General features: G+C 40.8%; 1 protein-coding gene across 1 annotated transcript; it reads right to left on the reverse strand.

Moving 5' to 3' along the window:
- Positions 1-639: 639 nt before the first annotated feature.
- Positions 640-4,279, reverse strand: LOC107790964 (uncharacterized). Its single transcript, XM_016612935.2, has 6 exons — positions 3,887-4,279; positions 3,548-3,780; positions 3,193-3,451; positions 1,804-1,983; positions 1,277-1,432; positions 640-1,162 (listed from the first exon to the last, which is right to left on the reverse strand). Exons 1-6 carry the CDS (start codon positions 3,914-3,916, stop codon positions 998-1,000), a joined length of 1,023 nt encoding a protein of 340 aa, XP_016468421.1. The 5' UTR covers positions 3,917-4,279; the 3' UTR covers positions 640-997.
- Positions 4,280-25,870: the final 21,591 nt, after the last annotated feature.

Raw genomic sequence — 25,870 nt, forward strand, 5'->3', positions numbered from 1 at the left:
GGCTTAATCAGTGCAAATCTACATTAGTCGGGCTAGTAGGTGGTAGATAGTTAGATACCGAATGGGTAAACTGGACAATAGAATTTGCAAGAGCTGTGATGCATTTAGAAAGAACTTCCTTTTAACTAACTTAATGGGTAATCTCAACCAGGATTCAAGAGTTGGCATCTTAAACAACTTAAATCCTACTGAACCAAAGTAGCATCTTACGTGTTTGCTCAATGTAAAGGAATAAATTCATTTTCTCCATTGATCAAAAGTTTTGGTGACCATTCAGGATAATTCCATGTCTGATTTTTGGAGATTCTTGAGAATTCAGAGGTGATTTCAGGATTTGAAGTTCACGGATTCCTATGATAACTTTAAATAAATTTACAATCAAAATTGGGTTCACAGTCAAATATTTATAGATATCTAGTAAAATTTTCATCACATATACACTGGCAGAGCCGAGATTTCAAGCTTATGGGTTTGGAATTCTAATCGTTTTAAATTACTGGGTTCTAAACTAATAATTTATACATATTCAATAAGACAAATATAAAGTTCGGCCGAACTCACTCGCCACACTCTAGCTCCGCGCCTGTTCACGTGAACCTGTATGTGGTACTCCGCCCTGCTTGAGATCTTCTTACCTCGTTTAACTTTCAAGATATTTCATATATCATGTATTGAATAACAAACAAAAATGTCCTACATGCAATGTGACAAGTATTTCCTCCAAATTTGATAATTGAGGCTGTTATTTACAAGATAGAACTGGGCAGGAATTAGAGAAGAAACTAAAGTATATATGTCCAAGATCCCGTCGTTCTTTTCTCTCTAATAGATGGTCAGAAGATAATCCCTATTCGAATTCTTCTGAGACGTCTGCCAGTGATGAGAAATTGTTGAAGTCCTTTGCGTCTGTATTAATTTCTGACTGCGCAGAATCTTCATAGCCAATCTATTTTAATAGAAGGTGTTGTCTTTGGTATTACTATATATAGTAGTATAGTTAGTCTGCATTAAGAAATGTCTCATAGGGTGTTCCCTTGAGCTTTTTCTGCACATCATCCCAGTTCTGTATTTGTTGGGACAGAGGGCCACTATGTATCTTAACCTGACCACTTTTGAGTTCTCTTTGAGGCAGCCCTAGAAACTCTTGGACATCAGCTAGTTTCTGCACAGACAAATAGATAAAATATTGCTGTTGTTCATCAAACTTGTGTAATTTGTCAAGTTTAAGATAATTAATCAAAGTACGCCTCAGTTTCAAACTAGAAAGGAGCTTTACAGTGCGATTTTGGACAATGTCTTCGTAGAAAAGAACAATGTGTCGAGTGCTCTTAAAGCATTCCAAAGCTTTAGCAGCCTTCCTCTCTGCATGCCTTAAATTTGGTATTAGTAATGTCATATTCACCACTGGCTTGTATTTTGCCAATACTTCAGCCTGAAACAGGTTTAGAAACATCAAGTTAGAAACTTCATTGAAGGCTAGTGTTTTTGCTATGACGAAGGTCATTTTTCATGAAAAATGTTTTCGGTATTTGGTTGGCGAGCGAAAAATATTTCCAAGAGAAAGAATATGGTAATATTAGCGAATCAGACGTTTTCTAATGAAAAATTTGAGTACTAAAGATTAATATTGTTGTCTAAGTGTTATTTGGAGCGTGATCATAAGTGAGAGAAGTCATTTTATCATTTTGATTCTGTTAATCAAACACCAGAAAATGACTTCCTCATCGAAAACATTTTCATGAAAAATGACTTGCGTCGTGCCAAATAGACCGTTACAGTGGGGGAGGGAGGGGAATGAAGGACCTCATATGGAGAATGGACGTGGGATTTGTGTGTTCCATTCAATGGTTTAGTATCCTTGTCATAGGAATTAGCAAGTTGAGAGATCAGTCTGCGTAGCAGATTTCTTCTGAATAGAAATATTGCAGAGACACCTCTTCTGTTGAAGTAATCCACTATCTCCTCATGATACTCCAACGCTCCCTTCAAGTTTAATATACATTAAAAAAGTTGAGCAACATCTAGCAGTTTTGGAAGTTATCAACTAATGAAAATACTACTAATATAGAGTTTATGAGTGAGATTTGTGAAAGTAATCGTGCCTTTATTTCTATTATAGTATTAAAAAAATGCAGTCCGGTGCACTAAGCTCCCGCTATGCGCGGGGTCCAGGGAAAGACTAGATTGTACGCAATCTTACCTTGCATTTTTACAAGAGGCTGTTTCCATGGTTCCAAAACAAAATTATGAGTCTCAAATATCCAATTAATTAATCTCACAAACCGGAGAAGCTTAACTGGAACCACAAGCAGATTAAGCCAAGAACCCTCTATTACCACAAGCAAAAGGTAGCTATTTAAGGGTTATCCTTGCATCATGATTGTGATATAATTATTAGGTGTTTGTCATGATTTTTTTATCATATTTGGATTTCTTATCTCTTGAAAAAAAGTACAACATATTTATCATAATAAGGTTTTTCTTCTTGTAGAAGGAAATTATAAATCTCCCATATTTTCTTTTAGGAAAATATTTGGAATTCTATAAATTGAGGATCCTTCTCATTCATCAGCATCCACAATGTAGCATATAGGGTTTGAGAGTCTTGTTTAGGAGGAGAACTTTTCGGGACAAGTGTTAGTGTGCCATTTGTATTTTCCTCTTTATGAGGTTGTTCTCTCGATATTTTGTACTCTTTTTTATATCATGGATTGCTCATCTCCGCCGTAGACATAGATCAGTTGACCGAACCACATTAGTTGTTTGTCTCTTTTGGTATTTTTCTCTTCTGTTGCCTGATTTACCATCGTTCAAGTGTGTTTTACTAGCTTCCACGTGACTTATTTCGGTCCTAACAATAATTTCATTTAATCATGCATTGTGTTTCACCAAGATATTTCATTCGTTTTCTACTTCTTTTCACTCTGTTGAATGTGTGATTAACTCGTCTTAAAAGCTTAACTATTAGAGAAAGGACATTGTTTGATCAACTCGACTAAAATCTTAAACTTTGTTTTTGATAATATGTGGCAGTGAGATTTTTATCCAGCACCTCAACCTACTCTAATACCACATTGTATATCCAACTCGTCTAAAAACTTAAATTGCTAGAGAAAGTACAATTTTATCTACTTAATGATGTCTCAACACACTTAGAATTTCCAACTGCAAATTTGAAATAGTGCCACTTACCTGATTAAGCATCCACTTAAATCCAACAGCAGCAGAGCACTCATTCTTGGATGAACTGCTATACCAATCAAGATTAAAGACTTTATCCATAATTTCCAATACTACTGAAGCATTAGTCCTTCTCGACTTAGCACCAAAGATTTCTCCATTGGAGCTCACATTTATATGACTATTTAGCAATGTCTCAAACCATCCACTTCCTGATCTCTGCATCGACAAAATCGCGAAAAATCGAACAGGATTGCACGCACATTCCTTCCTATAATTCAATCAAAAACATGTCACTTAATTTTATTCAATCATCTAAGTTGGACTAAAAACATAAGGAGGATTATATTTATATATTTGCAGCTACCTGTTAAAAGTTTGAGGCTTTGGAAAATGCAAGTAATGGATATCTTCTTCTTGAAAAACAGGATAATGACAATTATGCCGATTAATCACATGGATGCTTAGTGAATTAGCTTGTGAAAGATAATTACTTGTTTGGTTTATACACATTGAGAAAATGTAAATTCCACAAACTACTGCAAAAAGTATGAGTACCACCCTTAGTGATTGCTTAGGTGACTTTATGACAAATAAATCCTGAAAAAAAAAAGAGAACAAGAATCACCAAGAAGTTATTTTGTATTAAATTGGATCATAGAACTTAATTAATGAAAAACTGCAGTTCTTGAAAAGAGAAGCTAACCTGAGGCTTCCATAATTTGAGAATCTCCATAAAAAGTAGAGGAAAAAAAAGTAGAAAAAGATTTGGGTTTTGTAGTTTGGTTTCTAAATATTGGTTATCTACCTTCAAAAGTTTAGAGAAAAATAAGGAGAAAGAAATGGTCTGAACTTAGAAAGATTCAAATCTTGAAAAATCATAACATATGTAAAGTACTTAGTAGTATAAAATAGTAATAATGGAGACAGTGAAAACTTTAATGTTAGATCAAATTCATATATAAATATGGAATCTTTTTGTTGTCTCTCTCATGCTTTATTTTAATCTCTAAATTTTCTTGTTCTTCCCAATAATCAAAATAATGTTTTTCTTTGGAGGAACAGAGGTGGCGGGGAATTTTTTTTTTTTCCCTGACTGGTAGTTGTCACCCATTTTCAAAGGTGACAAAGAAAAGCGTGTTTGTGTTATGACAGTTGTCCTAAGAAAATGTGTCAAAAGACAAAAGGTTAGAGCTAATTTAATTACAAGTAATTTAATTACAAGTATGTGGCTTGTTAATGTCGGTCGCGCTGCCTAGGAGAGGATGAGTTAATAAGGTAAAACAAGATGGGGTTGAAAGGTAGTTCACTCGGTAAGGTTTCCGCATTTTAGTGTTGAGATCATGAAATGTAGAGTTTAAATCCAATCGGTAGTGTAGTATTTTAGTATTTTCTTCCCTCTTCCCCGCCACCTCCTTTGATGTAATTAAATGAAGGGAGAATTTAAAAAATAGCCAGATTTATAAGTGGTGATTCAAAAATAACTACAGTTTCAAAAGTAATGAAATTTAGTCACTTTTCATGTAAAAATAAATTTGAACGAAAATACTGTTCAAAATCCGAAAAATACTCTAGCATAATATACTGAAGTTCCAGCATAAGTATACTGAAACTCCAGCATAAGTATACTGGAACTCCAGCATATTATAATGTAGTTCCAGCATAAGTATATTGGAACTCCAGCATAATATACTGGAGTTCCAGTATAATATACTGGTCCAATATAATATGCTGAAAGTTCATACACAAGTGCTCCAATCTCCAGTATATTATGTTGGAACTTTCCGCGTGTTGGAGTTCTGGCATAATATGCTGGAAGTTCATACACAGGTGCATCGATCTCCAGTATATTATGCTGGACCGGTCCGTGTTACAGCAAAAGAGTGGCTATTCTTCAATGACTTTGCAAACGCTGGCTATTTTTGAATGATCGGTCCGAAAACTGGCTAGCCCGTGCTATTTTAACTAAATGAAAAGGTAAAACAAGATGCATGGGCACTTTGTCTTCTTTTTTTTCCGCCCAGTGTTCGGTATCCGTATTGGAACTCGATTATATCCGAATTCGTGCCGCGTAAGGACTCATTCGAAGGAGGCGCTCCCTACCAAAAATTTTTCCATACCAAGGGATCGAATCCGAGACCTCTGATTAAGGAAAGAACAATCTCATCCTTGCACGGCCACATCCTTTGGTGGTCGATGGACACTTTGTCAATACAACTTTTTTTTCTTTTTGCTTTCTTTCCTTTCCCCCACATATCATAATAATGTACTTTCTACTGTCTCAAATGGTTTATTTTGTTTTCAATTAGGAATTTTTACCTACATATGTTATATAATGAACTTAACTACCATATTAAAGAAGTTCTAATTTAATTACGTATTCTACATAATTATCAATTGTATATAAAATAATGTATTACACTTCAATCTTTCTCATTGTCTTTCCCTCTTCCCTATTTTCTTCGCCCTCTCTCTTTCTCAATCTTCCCAATTTTTTTACCATTGCAACACTTTATATCATTCTCATAATTCTCTAAATAGTGGTTTTTCTTTTATTTTATATATAGTTAACTTATTGTAGATCTGAAAGAATCAACTGGACAGTAAGAATTAGAGACTATCAAGATTCAAACAATTAATACTACGAATTAAATTGAATTATGATCATTGGAAACCGTTATAGAGAAATATAAACCTTGACCAATACTGGTGTATAGAGTAAAATATGTTCATATTAAATACTTGCATAATAAAGCAACACGTGGAGCCAAAGGTAGATGGAAAGCAAGGCGAATGACAATCAAGTCCGGGGCAGCAATCTCCTTTGTTCCCGAAGGAAATGTTGCTCATAAAGACAACAATAAATGCCTGCCACCCGGTAACATTTAATAGAGAATATTCTATAGCATTAAGTACATAACCTGTTATAGAGAATGTGGCATTCATAGTCTGCCGTTACTCATTCTTCAATGGCCCCATAATTGTCATTTAAGAGGGGCTTGATCCAAGGACCCTGTTCCCTAGGAGCAACTATAAATAGTGAGTGCAACAACCATTGTAATGAGACATGAATTTTCTGACAAGCTTATACTATATACTATTAAAAGCTCAATAATATTTTATCTTCTTGCTCATTAAGATTGTTATTATTGCCGCCGGAAGCTCTGCTTCCGGAACCAAGATTTATGCTGTCTTATCTGGATTTCAACACAAGTCTTACATTCTTATTTAATTTATTTATCATTTTGGGATCAAATCGATCACTTGTATATAAACAACGTATAAATTCAACTGTGCCGTTTTACGAATAAACAGTTTGGTGCCCACCGTGGGGCCTAGATAGTTGTGTGATTGAGTTGATCCTTGCATCTATTACTAACCTATTTGATTCTTTGTTATTAGCAAAAATCATAAAAAATGACAGATAATGATGTCAATATCGCACACAATATTGAGGCCCAAGGAAATCAGTCTCAACACGAAGAGCAACGAGGGGGATGAGGCCATGCTGGTCCATGGCAGGCAATATCCACGACATGTTCGAGAGGCAACTCCTGATGATGCTGAAGACGAGCACGTCGCTGAAACAGTAAAGATCCCGAGGGAGCAACAAAAGGCTATTATAGGCCACCTCTCACAACATGATCAAATCATGAGGGAGTTGAGGCAAGCATTGTCAAGCGCTTCCAACAACGCGAATGGGCGTGGTCCAGTTCCTCCCAGTGCTCCTACAAACTAAAAAACGCAGAGGGTTGACAACAACACCCCGAGGGGCGAAATCATCTTCGAAAGGGCTGGGGGGAACGGTAGAGGATCCGATAACAACAATGAGAATGCCCCTTTTAAAACCGAAATCATGCGATTTATGAGGAAAATAAATGCCCGAATGGATCAAATTTTGGGTGCACCACCAGTATTGAAAGGACCGGACTCAAAGAAATACCCTAGTTGTCTTTCAAACAAATACCAGAATTGATCCCGGACGTGCTGAAGCATGATGGGACTTCGGATCCTCAAGAGCACGTCACCACTTATACAACGACGGTTAAGGGGAACAACTTAGCTCTGCACGAGATTGAGTTAGTCTTACTGAAGAAATTCGGGGAGACCCTCACAAAAGGGGCTCTGACATGGCATTCTCTTTTACCCAAGCATTCAATAGATTCCTTCGAGATGCTCGCAGATTCTTTTATTAAAGCCCATGCTGGGGCCAGGAAGGTACATGCCCGAAAGGCCAACATATTCAGGATTGCACAAGGAGAGTCTGAATTGCTGCGGGAGTTCGTGAACAGATTCCAGAAAGAAAGGATGTTGCTACCGATCGTACCAGACGAATGAGTACCTGAAGCATTTACTAAAGGGCTAAATCCGAGGAGCTCTGACGCTTCCCAATAATTGAAAGAAAGTCTGCCCGAGTTCCAGGCAACAACATGGGCGGATGTTCACAACCGGTATGAGTCGAAGATAAGAATTGAGGATGACCAGCTCGGTTACTCGGCATCAACCAAGGGTCGGGATCAGGAGAAGAATAAGGAGAAATTGAAGGATGGTTTTGACATAGACCGACGATCTTCTAGAGGTCAGTTTCTGCCGTATGAAAGGGCCGAAGGATGTGGTAGAGGTTTCCGATCGGCAGATAGATTCTCCACCGATAGGAGAGCTGATCTCAGCCAAAATAATCGATCATTGCAGGACAAAGAGATATCAGGTTCCTAGACTCTTCCTACCCCGGGCTTTTCGAATACAACTTCAATAGCGTAATGGAACTGGTGTCGGCTATGAGGAATATTAAGGAAGCAAGATTCCCGAAGTCAATGAGATCTGATCCTAATCAGATGGATCCTAATTTGTGGTGCGAATACCATGGGACCAAAGGCCACCTGTATTGGGATTGCCGGCATTTGCGGAGGAGGTGGCGACATTGCCGAAATCGGCTATCTCAGGGAATTCTTAAGCGATCGGGCTAAAAACAGCTACGACCGCAATCGTGATAACACGAAACCCTCGAACGCAGGAGAAGATCCTCCTTGTCTGATGATCAACATGATTTTCGGGGAGAACGAGATTAATGGTGTGACATTTTCGGCGGCAAAAAAGATGAAGGTGTCAGTAAACCATAGTAAGAGACTCCAGGAAGTCACTCGGGACGACATTACTTTCACAGAGGAGGACGCAGATAGACTACTACTACCATACAAAGATGCCTTGGTAATCTCTCTTAATGTTTAAGATTTTAAAATTAAACGTGTTTTGATGGACCTAGGAAGTTCGGGCAATATTATCCAGTGGAGAGTGCTGGAGAAAGCCAAGCTAACCGGAAGTATTATTCCAGCCACAAAATTCCTTGCCGGATTCAATTTGGTAAGCGTGGGAGAGATCCTGCTACCCACAAATGCCGAGGGATAATGAAGACAACCCTTTTTGAAGTAGTAGACGGAGATATGGAATACAATATTATCATGTGGAGACCATGGTTGCACAAGATGAAGGCTTTGCCATCACCATATCATTAATTATTGAAATTCCCAACTCCTGAGGGAATTAAACAAATAAGAGGAGACCAACCAGCGATAAGGGAGATGAACGCAATCTCAATTTCCAATAGCAAAGGGAAGGAGCATGCAACATAGAAATTACAGGAACCGACGCCTGCTCCCCAGTCGAGCAAAGTCAACCAAGGGGAGGAGTCGTCAGAATCCTATCAGGTACCAAGATATTTCCAATTACCAGAAGAAACGAATGCAATAAAGTCCACAGCGGAGAACTTGAGCAAGTCGCGTTGTACGAAAAGTTCTTAGAGAGGAAGTTCCACTTGGAGACAGGATTAAACCCCGAGCTCAGGACAGGATTCATAGAATTTCTTAAATTTAACATTGATTGTTTTGCGTGGTCGCATGCGGATATGACATGTATCCCGCCAGAAGTGGCCGTGCACAAACTAAGCCTGGATCCTAACATCCCTCCGGTGAGACAAAAAAACACCCTATTGCTGAGGTCAGAAATAAATTTGTCAAAGAAGAGGTAATGCATTTGCTTGATATCGTCAATCCAAGAGGTAATGTATCCTGATTGGCTAATAATAAATTTCGCATGTGCGTAGACTATAAGGATCTAAATAAGGAGTGCCCAAAAGACTCATTCCCGTCGCTGAAAATAGATCAAATGATTGATGCGATGGCCGGGCACGAGTTAATGAGTTCCCTTGATGCTTACTCCGGGTACAACCAAATCAAGACGAACCCGAAGGATCAGGAAAAAACTTTGTTCATTATGAATTTCGGCACATATTGCTGATGTGATTCCTTTCGGGCTACAGAACGCCGGAGCCACTTATCAACGGCTTGTAAATAAAATGTTTGAGAAACAAATAGGGAAAACCATGGAAGTCTATATTGATGATATATTGGTTATGTATTTGAATGCATGTGATCATATTAAACACCTGTAAGAACCTTTGACATCCTTATGAAGCACAACATGAAGCTTAACCCCATAAGTGTACTTTCGGAGTCAGCTCCAATAAGTTCTTGGGATTCCTGGTGTCACAAAGGGGGATCGAAGTCAACCTCGATATAATTAAAGCCATTGAAGGCATCCCTGACCAGCTATCAAGCATGAAAGAGGTTCAAAGGTTGACAGGAAAACTGGCCGCTTTAAGCAGATTCATTTCCCGGTCTTTGGAAAAATGTCATCACTTCTTTTCACTCATCAAAAAGAAAAAAAACTTCGAATGGACTACGAAATGCCAGCATGCTCTGAAGGATATTTAAAGGTATTTGTCAAGCCCTCCATTATTGTCAAAACCGGAGGAAGGCGAATAATTGCTAATTTTCTTAGCGAGCTCGGAGGTAGCGGTAAGTGCCGTTTTAGTCCGTGAAGACGAAGGTACACAATCTCCTATCTATTATGTTAGTAAAATTTTAACGGGAGCATAAACTCGCTACCCACATCTGGAAAAAATTGGCCTTAGCTCTCGTAGTCGCCACTTGAAACCTTAGGCCTTATTTCCAATGTCATCCGATAACCGTAGTGACAACCTTTCCCCTGTGGAATATCCTTTATAAACCTAAACTTTCAGGTAGGCTGGCCAAGTAGGCAGTCAAAATGAGTGAATTTGACATAGAGTATAAACTTAGGACTATGATTAAGTCACAAGTTTTGGCTTACTTTGTTGTTGATTTCAGTACGGAACTATTACCTTTGGCTACTAAAGAAGCGGTGATGGTGTTAGAATCGATATCAGGAGTTTGGACCTTGTTCACGGATGGAGCTTCCAATGTGAAATGTTCCGGGCTCGGCATAGTGCTAATCACACCTTCGGGGGAAACCCTAAGGCAAGCCATAAGAACTGTTCCTCTGAATAACAATGAAGCAGAGTATGAAGCTTTGATTGCAGGACTCGAGCTGGTTGGTAGTAAATCAGGTCTACGGAATCTCCGAAGCCAAAGAGGAACGCATGAAACAATATGTAATGAAAGTCCAGGCTCTGCTCGCACGGTCCAGGGAATGGTCAATTACCCACATCCCAGGGGAACAAAACGCGGAGGCATATGCACTAGCCAATTTGCGATCATCCACAGAAATGAAGGTATCAGACTCCGGTATGGTCGTACAGCTTTTTGCATTCGCTATTGGACTCAGATGACTATTACGAAGTAAATGCAACCAATTTGGTCTGGGACTGTAGAAATGAGATCATTGACTATCTTGAGCATGGAAAACTACTTGAAAATCCCAAGGCATCTCGGGCACTGTGCACTATAGCAACTCGATACAGCTTCAAGGGAGGTCAACTCTATAGAAGATCTTTCCAAGGCCTGTTGGCTCGATGTTTGAGAACTTCCGAAGCTAACTATGTCATGAGAGCAGTCCATGAAGGGATCTACAGAAATCACTCAGGCGCAGATTCCTTTGTGTTAAAGATAATTAGGGCATGATACTACTGGTCCCGGATAGAACAAAACACTAAAGCTTATGTTTAGAAATGTGATAAATGTCAACGCCATGCATCGTTGGCACATCAACCGGCAGCCACTGCACTCAGTTTTGTCGCCCTGGCCATTTATTAAGTGGGGAATGGATATAGTCGATCCCTCCGGCCCTAGTAAGGTAAGATTTCTTTTGATTTTAACTGACTATTTCTCTAAATGGATTGAAGCAGGTCCTTACCAGAAAATCAGCGAGCACAAAGTGGTAGATTTCTTGTGGGAGAATATGATTTTCACATTCGGGATACCAAAAGTGATAGCCTGTGACAACGAGCCACAATTTATAGGCGCAATGGTCAAGAAATTCCTTGAAGACTTGAAAATCAAAAGAATCATATCACCACCTTATCACCCGAGCGCAAACGGTCAAGTAGAATAAAAAACAAGGTGATTATCCAAAATCTCAAAAAGAGATTGAAAGCAGCCAAAGGCATATAGCCCGAAGAGCTACCAGGAGTACTATGGGCGTACCGAACAATGACCAAATCTAGCACGAGGGGGACTCCTTTCTCTATCGTATATGGAGCAGAAACCTTGATCCCGGTGGAAGTAGGAGAGCCTACCCTGAGATACTTCCGGACGGATGAAGAAACAAACAATGAAGCATTATTGGTCAAATTAGAGCAGCTCGATGAACGTAGGGACTTGGTGCATATATGAATGGGAGATTCAAGCCCCTCACTCAATGAGAACGGGCTCAAAGTGAAGGGGTACATGTAAACATACATAAAACCCTTCTTGGAGAAGGTTACCTGCCCCGCTAGGTCAGGAGCGATGATGTTCAAATCTTGACAACCACAATCTTCCTTCATAGTAGGGATGATAAAAGGATGGATGGGAGAGGAATATACACCAGCAACCCATGTGCAGAGGTCAGCAGAAGGGTACTTCTCTTCGAAGTCCTTAGTTGTAGTAAGCCTTCTAGGGATAATGGTGCTCACTTAGGAGGAGCATCATCATTAGTATTTTCTTTGTTCTTTGAAGAACTGGAATTTTTGGAAGAGGAGGCCATAATTATCAGAAAAAACTAATGGTTTTCTCTAAAGAGAAGATTAAAGGAAGTTAAAACAAGTATGAGTTAAGTAATAGAGTTTGATAGAGTTTATAAAGTTATGAAGTGTGAAAGAAGAAGGTTGAAACGTATAAGTAAAGGAATAAGCGGCTAAAATTGTGACCATGATTACCTAGAGAACTGGCAAAAGTATTGCTGAATCGTGGGATGAGGCGTGTTCGAGACATTAAATGTAGGGAGACGTGCATTAGAAACTTTTCAGTGGGGGTCAGAGAATTATCTGCCAAGAAAGGTGATGTTCGGCTAAAAATACATATATTTATCCATTATTACATCATATTCTAGTACTTTGAATTATCTTTTGAGTATTAATTATATTACTTTGTGCTAAATATTATATTTTAACTGTGTAGGAATAAAACAGTGTGAATATTAAGAGATTTAGAGAAAAATTGAATAAAATGCGGAAGAAAAAAAATAAGACAAAAATGGGACACCCATTAGGTTTTGTCCCCCCAAATGGAAGATAAAAGAGTAATATATAAAATGCAACTCAAAACATAGCAAGAAGAAAAAAAATGGCAAAATCGTCACTGCTTTATGCGCTAGGTTCAGCGCTAGGAGCTGGTCTGGATGCTGAGCCGGGGAAGTCTCCTATTTTGCACAGGACAAGGTTATTTCGGCCGTACATGCCCCAACTCATATAAAAGGGGTGCTAAACCTATTTTGGATGGGAAGGGCATTTTTTAGAGTAACTTTTGACAAAGGGAGAGCACAGAGCCACCGTGGAGGCAAGGTTTCATCTTTTCTTCCACCAAACTTTATAATTATTGTCACGACCCAAACTGATGGGCCGCGACGAGTACTCGGTACCTTACTTAACCGAGTACCACGTAAGTATCTTTCGTATCATTCTATCATAGGTAAATGAACCGGAGTAACGCATGAGGGAGTACAAACTTATATATTCGACATACTAGCCTATAATACCAAAATGTTCACTTGTACACTAAACATAGGCCGACAAGGGCATGAAATCTTTCACGTACATGACATATGTCTACAAGTCTCTAAGAGTATATAAATGTCGGGACAGGGCTCCGCCATACTAATCAATACATGTCCTAATCATACTAACCAAATAAGCAACTTCGGAGCAAATGAAGCGCACCAACACCTTCCGCTGAGCTGATAGACTACTTGGAGGACTCTCATTGTCACGACCCTAACCCTGAACCTGGTCGTGATAGTGTCTCTCGTGAAGACAAGGCCAGCCAATTAAAACCAATTCACTTTTTAAACAGTTAAACAACATAAAATAGTCTAAAACATGATTTAACGATACTAAGTAGCGAATAATAGCAAGTAAGTGCGGAAATACACCCGACACAGCCCTAACCGGGGTGTCACAAGTCATGAGCATCTAACAACACTAAGTCCTCAAATGTAACTACAGAGTTTAAATACTGAACTAAGGACATAAAGGAAAGAGATAGGGAGGAAATCTGGGCTATGAACACCAATAACTACCTAAAGACTCCTCGAGATCTGCCTAAAGCTGGAATGAATTAGCACTCGGGGGCGGGACCAGCTACGCCTGAATCTGCACACGGGGTGTAGAGAGTAAAGTGAGTACTCAAACTCAGTGAGTAACAAATGTAAATAACAACTGAAAGTAAGAAAACACGTAAGGCACAAGGCATTCTATAATGAAACAGTAAAACCATTTAAAAGCAGTAAACCAGTGAAAAGTTAAGTAACAATCCTTTTTCAACAAGTAAACAGGTATTTGACAGGCAGTTAAGGCAAAGTAAATAATTATAAGTTCGCTCCTCGGGCATAGTATCAACAAATCCGCCCCTCGAGCAACATATCAGAACAATACTAGCCTCTCGGGCTCAATCTCACATCACAATGGGTACCCGCGCTCACTGGGGGTGTGCAGACTCCTGGAGGGGCCCCTTACGGCCCAAGCGCAATAACAAGTCATCTCGTGGCATCAATATAGGCCCTCAGCCTCATATCAATCAATCCACCTCGTGGCGTACATATCTCAGGCCCTCGGCCTCAAATCAGTATCAATGTTTCCTCACAATATAGGCCATCAACCTTACTTAGTCAAAAACCCTCACAAGCCCCACAGGCAATAGTAAAACAGTGTTTCTCAACCCAAACATCGTTTAAAATATCATTTAAGTCTTAAAAGTTAGTAAACATGGCTAAGTAGTAAAAAAGTGGAAAGTAACATGACTGAGTTCAAGCATAAAGTCAAAACAGTGAGGAAATATCAACAAAAAATCCCCGAAGGGTTCAAATAGTTGGGACTAGGCCCAAATATGGTAGTCAACTCATGATGATAGCAAATAGTTTTCAATCAAATACGCGGTAAAATCATCAATCGGGGCGGACCAAGTCCCAATCCCCAATAGTGCACGACCCCACGCTCGTCATCGAGCGTGTGCCTCACCTCAATATAGCACTACGATGTGCAATCCGGGGTTTCAAACCCTCAGAACATCATTTACAATCATTACTCACCTCGAACCGGCTAAATCTCTAGCTCGCGATGCCATTGCCCCTCGAATCGGCCTCCATGTGTGTCAAATCTATCAAAACCAGAACGAGGACATCAAAATATGCTATGGGAACGAAGCCCAAGCGAAAACAATCAATAAAAGGCACAAATCCCGAAATTACCAAAACCCGACCCTCGGGCCCACGTCTCAAAATTCAGAAATTTTTACACCAATAGATCACTTATCTTCCCACGAGTTCATACATATCAAAAGTTCTCAAATCCGACCCCAAATGGTCCTTCATATCCCCAATCAAAAGTCTAAATTTCCAAGCCCTAGTTCTTCAATTTTAGGCTTAGATTCCATGATTTTCTAGGTGGAATTCACATAATAATCGAGTTTTAAGTCCAAGAATTTTACCTCCCAACGATTCCCCTTGAATCCCTCTTCAATATCCTTGAAAAATCTCCCAAAATGACCAACTGTGGAGGAAATAAACCCAATCCTCGCGGACAAGATGAGTTTTAAAACCTTCTGCCCAAGCATAAAATCCTTCTTCGCAAACACAGTCAAAGCCTCGCGTTCGCGAAGCACAAAAATAATTTTGACCAAAATCCTCTTTTGTGAACGCGACATGACCATCGCGAACGTGATGAGTTAAATCCACTGAAGCTCAGCCTCACCATTCCTTCTATGCGAACACGACACCTATCCTGCGAACGCAATGCACCAATCCTCAGCCCTTCGCGAACGCGGAGCTCCCATCGCGAACGCGAAGGCTTAATCTTTGCCTTCCCCAACTGACTCTTTGCGAATGCGAGGGTCCACTCGCGAACGCAAAAGGTAAAATCCCTGCAATAGCTGAACATATTTTCTGCAATTTCTCAACTTCAAAATGATCCGAATGACCACCCGAAACTCACCCGAGGCACCCCGGGACCTCAACCAAAGGCACGAACACATCCTAATACCTTATTCAAACTTGTTCCAATCACCAAAACACCTCAAACAACATCAAATCACTCAAAACACATCGGATTCAAGCCAAGCTTTCTAAAATCTTCCGAATTACGCTTTTGATAAAAAACCCAACCAAACCACATCTGAATGACCTGAAATTTTGCATACACATCCCAAATGACACAACAAAACTACTGAAACTCTCAGAAGTCCATTCTGACCCCTATATCAAAATCTCGCCTATCGACCAGAAATCGCCAAAATATCAACTTCACCAATTCAAGCCTAAATCTACTCCGAACCTCCAAAACTTATTGCGATCCCTCCAAAACTTATTCCGATCGCACTCCTAAGTCATAAATCACTTCCCGAAGCTAACCGAACCATCAAAACTCACATCCGAGCCCTCTTACACATAAGTCCGGTTGACTTTTCCAACTTAAACTTCCTTAAAAGAGACTAAGTGTCTCAAACCTTAACAAATTCCTTCCGGACTCGATCCGAACAACCCAATATCACATAACACGGATAAACAAAGCATAAAGAAGCAGAAATGGGGAAATTGGAGCGGTAACTCATGAGACGACTGGCTGGGTCATCACATCCTCTCCAACTTAAACAAACGTTCGTCCGCGAACGAATCAAGAAACTTACCAGAAACCTCAAACAGGTGAGGGTATCTGCTCCGCATCTCCCGCTCGATCTCCCAGGTAGCCTCCTTCACGGGCCGACCTCTCCACTGCATTTTTACTAAAGCTATATCCTTTGACCTCAACTTTCGAACTTGACAACCCAAAATAACTACTGGCTCCACATCATAAGTCAAATCATCATCCAACTACACCGTGCTGAAATCCAAAACATGAGACAGATCCTCAATATACTTCCAGAGCATAGAAACATGAAATACTGGATGCACACTCGACAAGCTAGGTGGCAAAGCAAGCTCATAAGCCACCTCCCCAATCCTCCTAAGCACCTCAAAAGGACCAATGAACCAAGGACTCAATTTCCCTTTCTTCCCGAATCTCATAACACCCTTCATGGGCGAAACTTTCAACAGAACCTTCTCGCCAACCATGTAGGACCTTCCTGCCAGCATAACTCTTTTGTCTCAACTGCGCTGTACGAAGCTTCTACTGAATCACCTTTACCTTTTCTAAAGCATCCTACACTAAGTCTGTCCCCAATAGCCTAGCCTCACCGGGCTCGAACCAACCAACTGGAGATCTACACCGCCTCCCATACAAATCCTCATATGGAGCCATCTGAATACTCGACTGGTAGCTGCTGTTATAAGCAAACTCTGCAAGCGGTAGAAACTGATCCCATGACACTCCGAAATCAATGACACAAGCACACAATATGTCCTCCAATATCTGAATAGTGCGCTCGGACTGGTCGTCCGTTTGAGGATGAAAAACTATGCTCAACTCAACCTGAGTACCCAACTCTCGCTGCACAGACCTCCAAAACTGTGAAGTAAACTGAGTGCCCCTATCTGAAATGATGGAAACTGGGACACCATGCAAACAAATAATCTCCCGTATATAGATCTCTGCCAACCGCTCTGAAGTATAGGTAGTACACACAGGAATGAAGTGCGCGGACTTGGTCAGCTGATCCATAATCACCCAAATAGCATCGAATGTCTTCAAAATCCGTGGAAGTCCAACTACAAAGTCCATAGTGATCCTCTCCCACTTCCACTTGGGAATATCCATCTGTTGAAGCAAGCCACCCGGTCTCTGATGCTCATATTTCACTTGCTAACAATTGAGACACCGAGCTACAAATCCCACAATATCTTTCTTCATTCTTCTCCACCAGTAGTGCTGCCTCAAATCGTGATACATCTTTGCGGCACCCAGATGAATGGAATATCGCGAGCTATGGGCCTCCTCCAGAATCAACTCCCGAAGCCTATCCACATTGGGCACATAAATCCGGCCCTACATCCTCAACACCCCATCATCTCCAATGGTCACATCTCTAGCATCATCATGCTGAACTCTGTCCTTAAGGACAAGCAAATGTGGATCATCATACTGGTGCTCTCTGATGCGATCATATAGGGAAGACCGAGAAACCACACAAGCCAATACCCGACTGGGCTCCAAAATATCTAACCTCACAACCCGATTGGCCAAGACATGAACATCAATTGCAAGAGGTCTTTCCCCAACTGGAATATATGCCAAACTCCCCATACTCACTATCTTTTGGCTAAAGCATCGACCATCACATTGGCTTTTCCCGGATGGTACAATATAGTGATATCATAATCCTTAAACAACTCCAACTATCTCTGCTGCCTCAAATCAAGATCCTTTTGCTTGAACAAATGCTGAAGACTGCGATGATCAGTGAACACCTCACAAGATACGCCATACAAGTAATGCCTCCAAATCTTTAACACATAACTATGGCAGCCAACTCCAAATCATGAACGGGGTAGTTATTCTCATGGGGCTTCAACCGTTGAGAAGCATAAGCAATAACTCTACCCTCATGCATGAACACACAACCAATCCCATTTCTTGAAGCATTGTAATACACGGTATATGAACCTGAAACTGATGGCAAAACCAACACTGGAGTTGTGGTCAAATGTCACGACCCCAGTTCACCCTCCGTAAACCATCGTAATGGCACCTATTCTCTAAGACTAGGTAAGCCTAAATTGAGGAAGATAGCCAAAATTTGTGAAGTAAACAATTTAAAAACAGAAATAAGGCAATAACAGTGTTTAAATGTGCCGCTCGGTATGCACCATATATAAATCTCAAAACTAATATCCAAATCCAAGACCCAGAAACCCACAAATCACAAGCTAAGAGAAGGAAATACTATATAGCTCTAACTCTGGAATTTGTCTAATAAGAACAGAAGGGCTAAATACTATAAGGCAGGAATAGAAAGGGAGTCCTCGGTCTACAGACGCGGTAGATGTACCTCGAAGTCTCTAAGTATTCACCTCCCTCAACGATGGTAGGCCTGAGTATAAGTACCTGGATCTGCACATGAAAGAAACATGCGCAGAAGAGGCATGAGTACACCACAGTGGAACTCAGTAAGTGCCAAGCCTAACCTCGGTTGGGTAGTGATGAGGAAGGTCAGGGCCCTACTAAGATTAAATAAATATAAAAATGACAGGATAAGATAAGCAGTACAATTGAAAATTCACAGTAAGAATATACACAAGATAATAAGCGTACAATAACATAAACAGAGATGACGACAAACCACAAGGAAGTACCACTCATAACAAGGATGATAACCGGGATCTCTTGGTATCCCGAGAATCTCTTGGTATCCTCAATATATGCTAGGGATCTCTTTGTATCCCGAGGATCTCTTGGTATCCTTAATATATAATAGGGATCTCTCGGTATCTCGAGGATCTCTTGGTATTCTCAATATATGTTAGGGATCTCTCGGTATCCCGAGGATCTCTTGGTATCCTCAACATATGCTAGGGATCTCTAGGTATCCTCAATATATGCTAGGGATCTCTAGGTATCCCGAGGATCTCTTGGTATCCTCAATATATGCTAGGGACCTCTCAGTATCCCGAGGATCTCTTGGTATCCTCAATATATGCTAGGGATCTCTTGGTATCCCGCACCTTAGTTCGGATCATAAATACATACAAGGGGTCTCCCGGGATTCCGTCCCGTAGTCCCAAAATAAAAACACATAGCAACAACACAAGAATACCCAATTAAGCTAAATTTTGTACCAAATAAACAATTAATTCTAGCCTAACATGCTTCACATAGTGCAATTAAGGCAGTTTAAGCAAATATGCAATTAAGTCAACTTAACATGCTTTTCTAAACTAGCAACATGCTAAATTCACAAGTAGAATAAAACAGGAAAAAGAACTCAATTGAAATACTTAAGGAAAAATCGAATTTTCAACAATTAGCTCAAGTACGCGATCGTCACCTCACGTACAAGGCACTTCAATTATCAAATATATCATATCCTAAGGGAAAGGTCCCCAACACAAGGTTAGACAAGCCACTTACCTCAAACCAGCTCAAAGTCAACCCGAAACCACGCATTTTGCCACGAGTACTCGACTCCAAATGGCCCAAATCTATTCAATTCAATTGCATAATGTAAATAACACTTCAAGTAACTGATTCTACAATTAATGTCTAAGCTAATACGCGAAATTATGTAAAATAACCAAAATGCCCCTCGGGCCCACGTCTCGAAATCGGGTGAAATTTACATTTTCAGAAACCTTGTACTCTCACGAGTCTATAAATAACAAGAACACTGAAATCGGAGTCCAAATAGCCCCTCAAATCCTCATTTAAAGTCCTCTTAAACTCCCAATTTCTCACCACTAATTAGGTCTTTAATCACATAAAAACAAGTTATGAAGTCAAGGATGTTACCTCCAAGCGATTCCCCTTTGTTTTCCTCAAAAATCTCTCTCAAAAGCTTCAAATCTGGATGGAAATGGTGAAGGAATAGCTCAAATTTGCTAAGGCCACTATTTATATGTCCTGCCCAACGATTTCCGCATTTGCGACCCTGGGACCGCATCTACGGTCCCGCTTTTGCGGAAACTTCTTCGCATCTGCGACTTTCATTTAAATACTAGAAACTGCATATGCGATTACATTTTCGTAGATGCGACACCGCTTCTGCGGTGTCCCTTCCGCATCTGCAGAACCTGAAGGAAAGAACAAAATCTGCTTTTGTGGTCCCTTAGCCGCTTCTGTGGTGCCGCATCTGCGGTCCCCAAACAGTAGATTCAAAAATACCAGAAGCAGCAAAAATACAGCAGCTGCAACATTTTCTAAATTTCTCGTTAACCATCCGAAATCACCCCGAGGCCCCCGGGACCTCGACCAAAAGCACAAACATCACCTAATTCCTTATTCAAACTTGTACCAATCCTTAAACACCTAAAACAACATCGAAACCTCGAATTAACCAAGGATTTAAGCCTAAGAAATCCAAATTTTCTCAAAATACGCTTTCGATCAAAAAGTCTATCACAACGCGTTCGAATGACCTGAAATTTTGCACATACATCACATTCAACACTACGGAGCTACTCCAACCTCCGGAATTCCATTCTGACCCTTGGATCAAAATCTCATTATCGGACCGGAAACTTCAAAAATTCAACTTTTGGCATTTCAAGCCTAAATTAGCTACAGACCTCCAAGATACAATCTGAACACGCTCCTAACCCCGAAATCACCCAATGGAGCTAACAGAACCATCGAATTTCCATTCCAAGGCCATCTTCACACTGTTCCGACTACGGTCAACTTTCTAACACTTAAGCTCTAATTTAGGGACTAAGTGTTCCAAAACTCTCTGAAACTTAAAACCGAACATCCCGGCAAATCAAAATAGCAGAAATAAACTTGGGGAAAGTAGTTAATAGGGGATCGGGGTGTTACTTCTTAAGACGACTAGCCTGGTCGTCACATCAAAGCTGTCTTGAGCTTCTGAAAGCTCTCCTCACACTCGTCCGACCATACAAATGAAGCACCCTTCTGAGTCAACATGGTCAAGGGCGATGCGATAGATAAGAATCCCGGAACAAAACGGCGATAATAGCCTGCCAAGCCAAGAAAGCTGCGAATCTCTATGGCTGAGGACGGTATGGGCCAACTCTAAACCACCTCTATCTTCTTCGGATCAACCTGAATACCCTTGCTGGACACCACGTGCCCTAAAAAATCCACTGAACTGAGCCAAAACTCACACTTGGAGAATTTTGCATAAAGATTCTCCTCCCTCAATCTCTGCAACACAACCCTCAAATGCTTCACGTGCTCCTCCTGGCTATGCGAATACACCAGAATATTATCAATGAAGACTATGACAAACGAATCGAGATAAGGCCGGAACACGCTGTTCATCAAATGCATGAGCGCTGTTGGGGAATTGGTCGGCCCAAAAGACATCACCAAGAACTCATAATGACCATATCGGGTCCTGAAAGTTGTCTTAAGAATATCTAAATCCATGATCTTCAACTGGTGATAGCCTGAACAGAGATCAATCTTGGAGAATACCCTCGCTCCCTGAAGCTGGTCGAATAGATCATCAATGCGAGGCAAAGGATACTTGTTCTTAATTGTTACCTTATTCAACTGCCTATAATCAATGCACATTCTCATTATGCCATCCTTCTTCTTCACAAACAGAACTGGTGCACCCCAAGGTGATAGGCCGAATGAACCCTTTATCTACGAGTTCCTGAAGCTGCTCCTTTAACTCCTTCAACTCCGCTGGTGCCATACGATACGACAGAATAGAAATGGGCTGAGTTCCTGGCACCAGGTCAATACCAAAATCAATATCCTTGTCCGGTGGCATGCCCGACAGGTCTGCAGGAAACACATCGGGAAAATCTCTCACAACTGGAACAGAATCAATACTGGGAGTCTCAGCTCCGACATTCCTCACAAACACTAGATATGAAAGACAACCCTTCCCAACCATACGTTGGGCCTTCAAGAAAGAAATAACTCTACTAGGAACATAATCAGTCACACCTCGCCACTCGATCTGTGGCACACCTGGCATAGCCAATGTGACTGTCTTAACATGACAGTCCAAAATAGCATGACATGGAGATAGCCAATCCATGCCCAAAATGACATTGAAATCCACCATACACAATAACAAAGATCCACATGGGTCTCCAGACCCCCAATAGTCACCACACACGACCGGTACACATGGTCTACAACAACAGTATCGCCCACCGGGGTAGATACATGAACAGGTGAAGCAAGAAACTCATGGGGCATACCCAAATAATGAGCAAAATATGAGGACACATATGAAAAGGTGGAACCAGGATCAAATAATACAGAGGCATCTTTGTGGTAGACTGAAACAATACCAGTAATAACAACATTTGAAGCAATAACATCGGGTCTGCCCGGAAGTGCATAGAAATGGGCCTGACCACCACCTAATCGACCTCCCCCTCTAGGGCGACCCCTAGCTGACTGGGTGGGTGGTGGTGAAGTGACTGGCGCTGAAGCCGATGACTGATTCACCCGCATGCCTCAAACTGGAACCAACATAGCACATAACTGTGCAATCGACTAATTAATAGTGGACTCCCCCACTTGGCTCGAAGCCATAGACCAAAACATACACAATAACTCATAACACATATACTTTATTGCTGCCATAATACCATAGTGAGATTAAACTCAATCTTTCATAAGCTCGTGGAACACAGACCATTTGGTACTTTATATCTTCTGCAAATCTCTGCGTTCACTCTTGTAGTAGTCAAGCGTACTCTCTTGAGCAACCCAAATTCAAATTGTAAAACATATATTTCTCTGGTAACAGAGATCTTCCAATAATTAACACAAGGGATTACGCAAACTTCAGAACAATCCGCAGGAGATAACCCCAGCTTCTTTGCCTCAAACTAACATTTCTGTATACCTTCCACCGTCATAAACATTACGCAGTCACTCAAACTTCTTGAGTCTGAACTCACACTGCAACATGAAATTTACTTTACTCCCAACTAGAAAACATGGAAAGATCCTTCACACACCCATAACTCGGGGCTATACCTCAAATCAAGATAAAAATCGAGCACTTAATAGTCCTTCTATCCTCCAGCAGAACCTTCTTGTCGCTTCCAGATCGCATGAATACAATTCTACTAAGTCTATGAATTAGTACAATTGTCTGAAAAGAGATAGAACTGATAAAGGGGTAGAGACATGGGACTGCGGATGCCAATAGCTACCTCGTGAACTCCGAATGTCTGCCTGAAGCGGGAAGGATCAACACTCGGGAGCGGAACCAGCTACGCCTGAATCTGCACACAGGGTGCATAGAGTAAAGTGAATACTCCAACTCAGTGAGTAACAAATGTAAATAACAACTGAAATTAAGAAAATACGCAAGGCACAAGGCATTCTATAATGAAACAGTAAAACCATTTAAAAGCAGTAAACCAGTGAAAAGTTAAGTAACAATCCTTTTACAACAAGTAAACATGTAATTGACAGGTAGTTAAGGCAATGTAAACAATTAGAAGTTCGCCCCTTGGGCACAATATCAACAAATCCGCCCCTCGGGCAACATCTCAGAACAATGCCATCCCCTCGGGCTCAATCTCACATCACAATGGGTACCCGTGCTCACTGGGGGTGTGCAGACTCCTGGAGGGGCCCTTTAAGGCCCAAGCGCAATAACAAGCCATCTCGTGGCATCAAAACTAGGCCCTCGACCTCATATAAATCAAGCCACCTCGTGGCATACATATCGCATGCCCTCAGTGTCAAATCAGTATAAGTGTTTCCTCATAATTTAGGCGCTCGGCCTTACTCAGTCAAAAACCCTCACAAGCCCCTCGGGCAATAGTAAAAAAGTATTTTTTCAGCCCAAACATCATTTAAAATAACATTTAAGTCTTAAAACTGAGTAAACATGGCTGAGTAGTAAAACAATGGAAAGTAACATGACTAAGTTCAAGTATAAAGTCAAAACAGTGAGGAAATATCAAAAAAAAAAAAATCCCCGAATGGTTCAAATAGTTGGGACTAGGCCGAAATATGGCAGTCAACTCAAATAATGATGATAGCAAATAGTTTTCAATCAAATACGCAGTAAAATCATCAATCGGGGCGGACCAAGTCCCAATCCCCAATAGTGCACGACCCCACGCTCGTCATCGAGTGTGTGCCTCACCTCAATATAGCACTACGATGTGCAATCCGGGGTTTCAAACCCTCAGAACATCATTTACAATCATTACTCACTTTGAACCGGCTAAATCTCTTGCTCGCGATGCCTTTGACCCTCGAATCGGCCTCCACTCACATCAAATCTATCCAAAACCAGAACGAGGACATCAAAATATGCTAAAGGAACGAAGCCCAAGCAAAAACAATCAATAAAGGGCACAAATCCCGAAATTACCAAAACCCGGCCCCCGGGCCCACGTCTTGAAATTCAAAAATTTTTGCACCAATAGATTCCTTATCTTCCCACGAGTTCATACATATCAAAAGTTCTCAAATCGAACCCCAAATGGTCCTTCAAATCCCCAATCAAAAGTCTAAATTTCCAAGCCCTAGTTCTTCAATTTTAGGCTTAGATTCCATGATTTTCTAGGTGGAATTCACATAATAATCGAGTTTTAAGTCCAAGAATCTTACCTCCCAATGATTCCCCTTGAATCTCTCTTCAATCTCCTTCAAAAATCTCCCAAAATGACCAACTATGGAGGAAATAAACTCAATTCTCGCGGACAAGACGAGTTTTAAAACCTTCTGCCCAGGCATAAATTCCTTCTTTGCGAACGCGGTCAAAGCCTTGCGTTCGCGAAGCACAAAAATAATTTTGACCAAAATCCTCTTTCACGAACGTGACATGACCATCGCGAATGTGATGCTTTACCCAGGCAAACCTCCGCGAACACGTTCAGCCCAACGTGAGCGCGATGAGTTAAATCCACTAAAGCTCAGCCTCACTATTCCTTCTATGCGAACACGACACCTATCCTACGAATGCGATACACCAATCCTCAGCCCTTCGCGAATGTGAATCTCCCATCGTCGAACGCGAAGGATTAATTTTTGCCTTTCCCAAATGACTCTTCGCGAACGCGAAGGGTAAAATCCCTGCAACAGCTGAACAAATTTTCTGCAATTTCTCAACTTCAAAATGATCCGAATGACCATTCGAAACTCACCCAAGGCCCCCAGGACCTCAACCAAAGGCACGAACACATCCTAATACCTTATTCAAACTTGTTCCAATCACCAAAACACCTCAAAAAATATCAAATCACTCAAAACACATCGGATTCAAGCCAAGCTTTCTAAAATCTTACGAATTACGCTTTTGATCAAAAACTCAATCAAACCACGTCCGAATGACCTGAAATTTTGCACACACATCCCAAATGGCACAGAGGAACTACTGAAACTCTTGGAAGTCCATTTGGACCCCTATATCAAAATCTCGCCTATCGACCGAAAAACGCCAAAATATCAACTTCACCAATTCAAGCCTAAATCTACTCCGAACCTCCAAAACTCATTCCGATTGCATTCATAAGTCATAAATCACCTTCCAAAGCTAACCGAACTATCATAACTCATATCTAAGCCCTCTAACACATAAGTCAATATCCGGTTGACTTTTTCAACTTAAACTTCCTTAAAAGAGACTAAGTGTCTCAA

This window comes from Nicotiana tabacum, chromosome 20 (assembly GCF_000715075.1).
Source record: "Nicotiana tabacum cultivar K326 chromosome 20, ASM71507v2, whole genome shotgun sequence".
NCBI lineage: Eukaryota > Viridiplantae > Streptophyta > Magnoliopsida > Solanales > Solanaceae > Nicotiana > Nicotiana tabacum.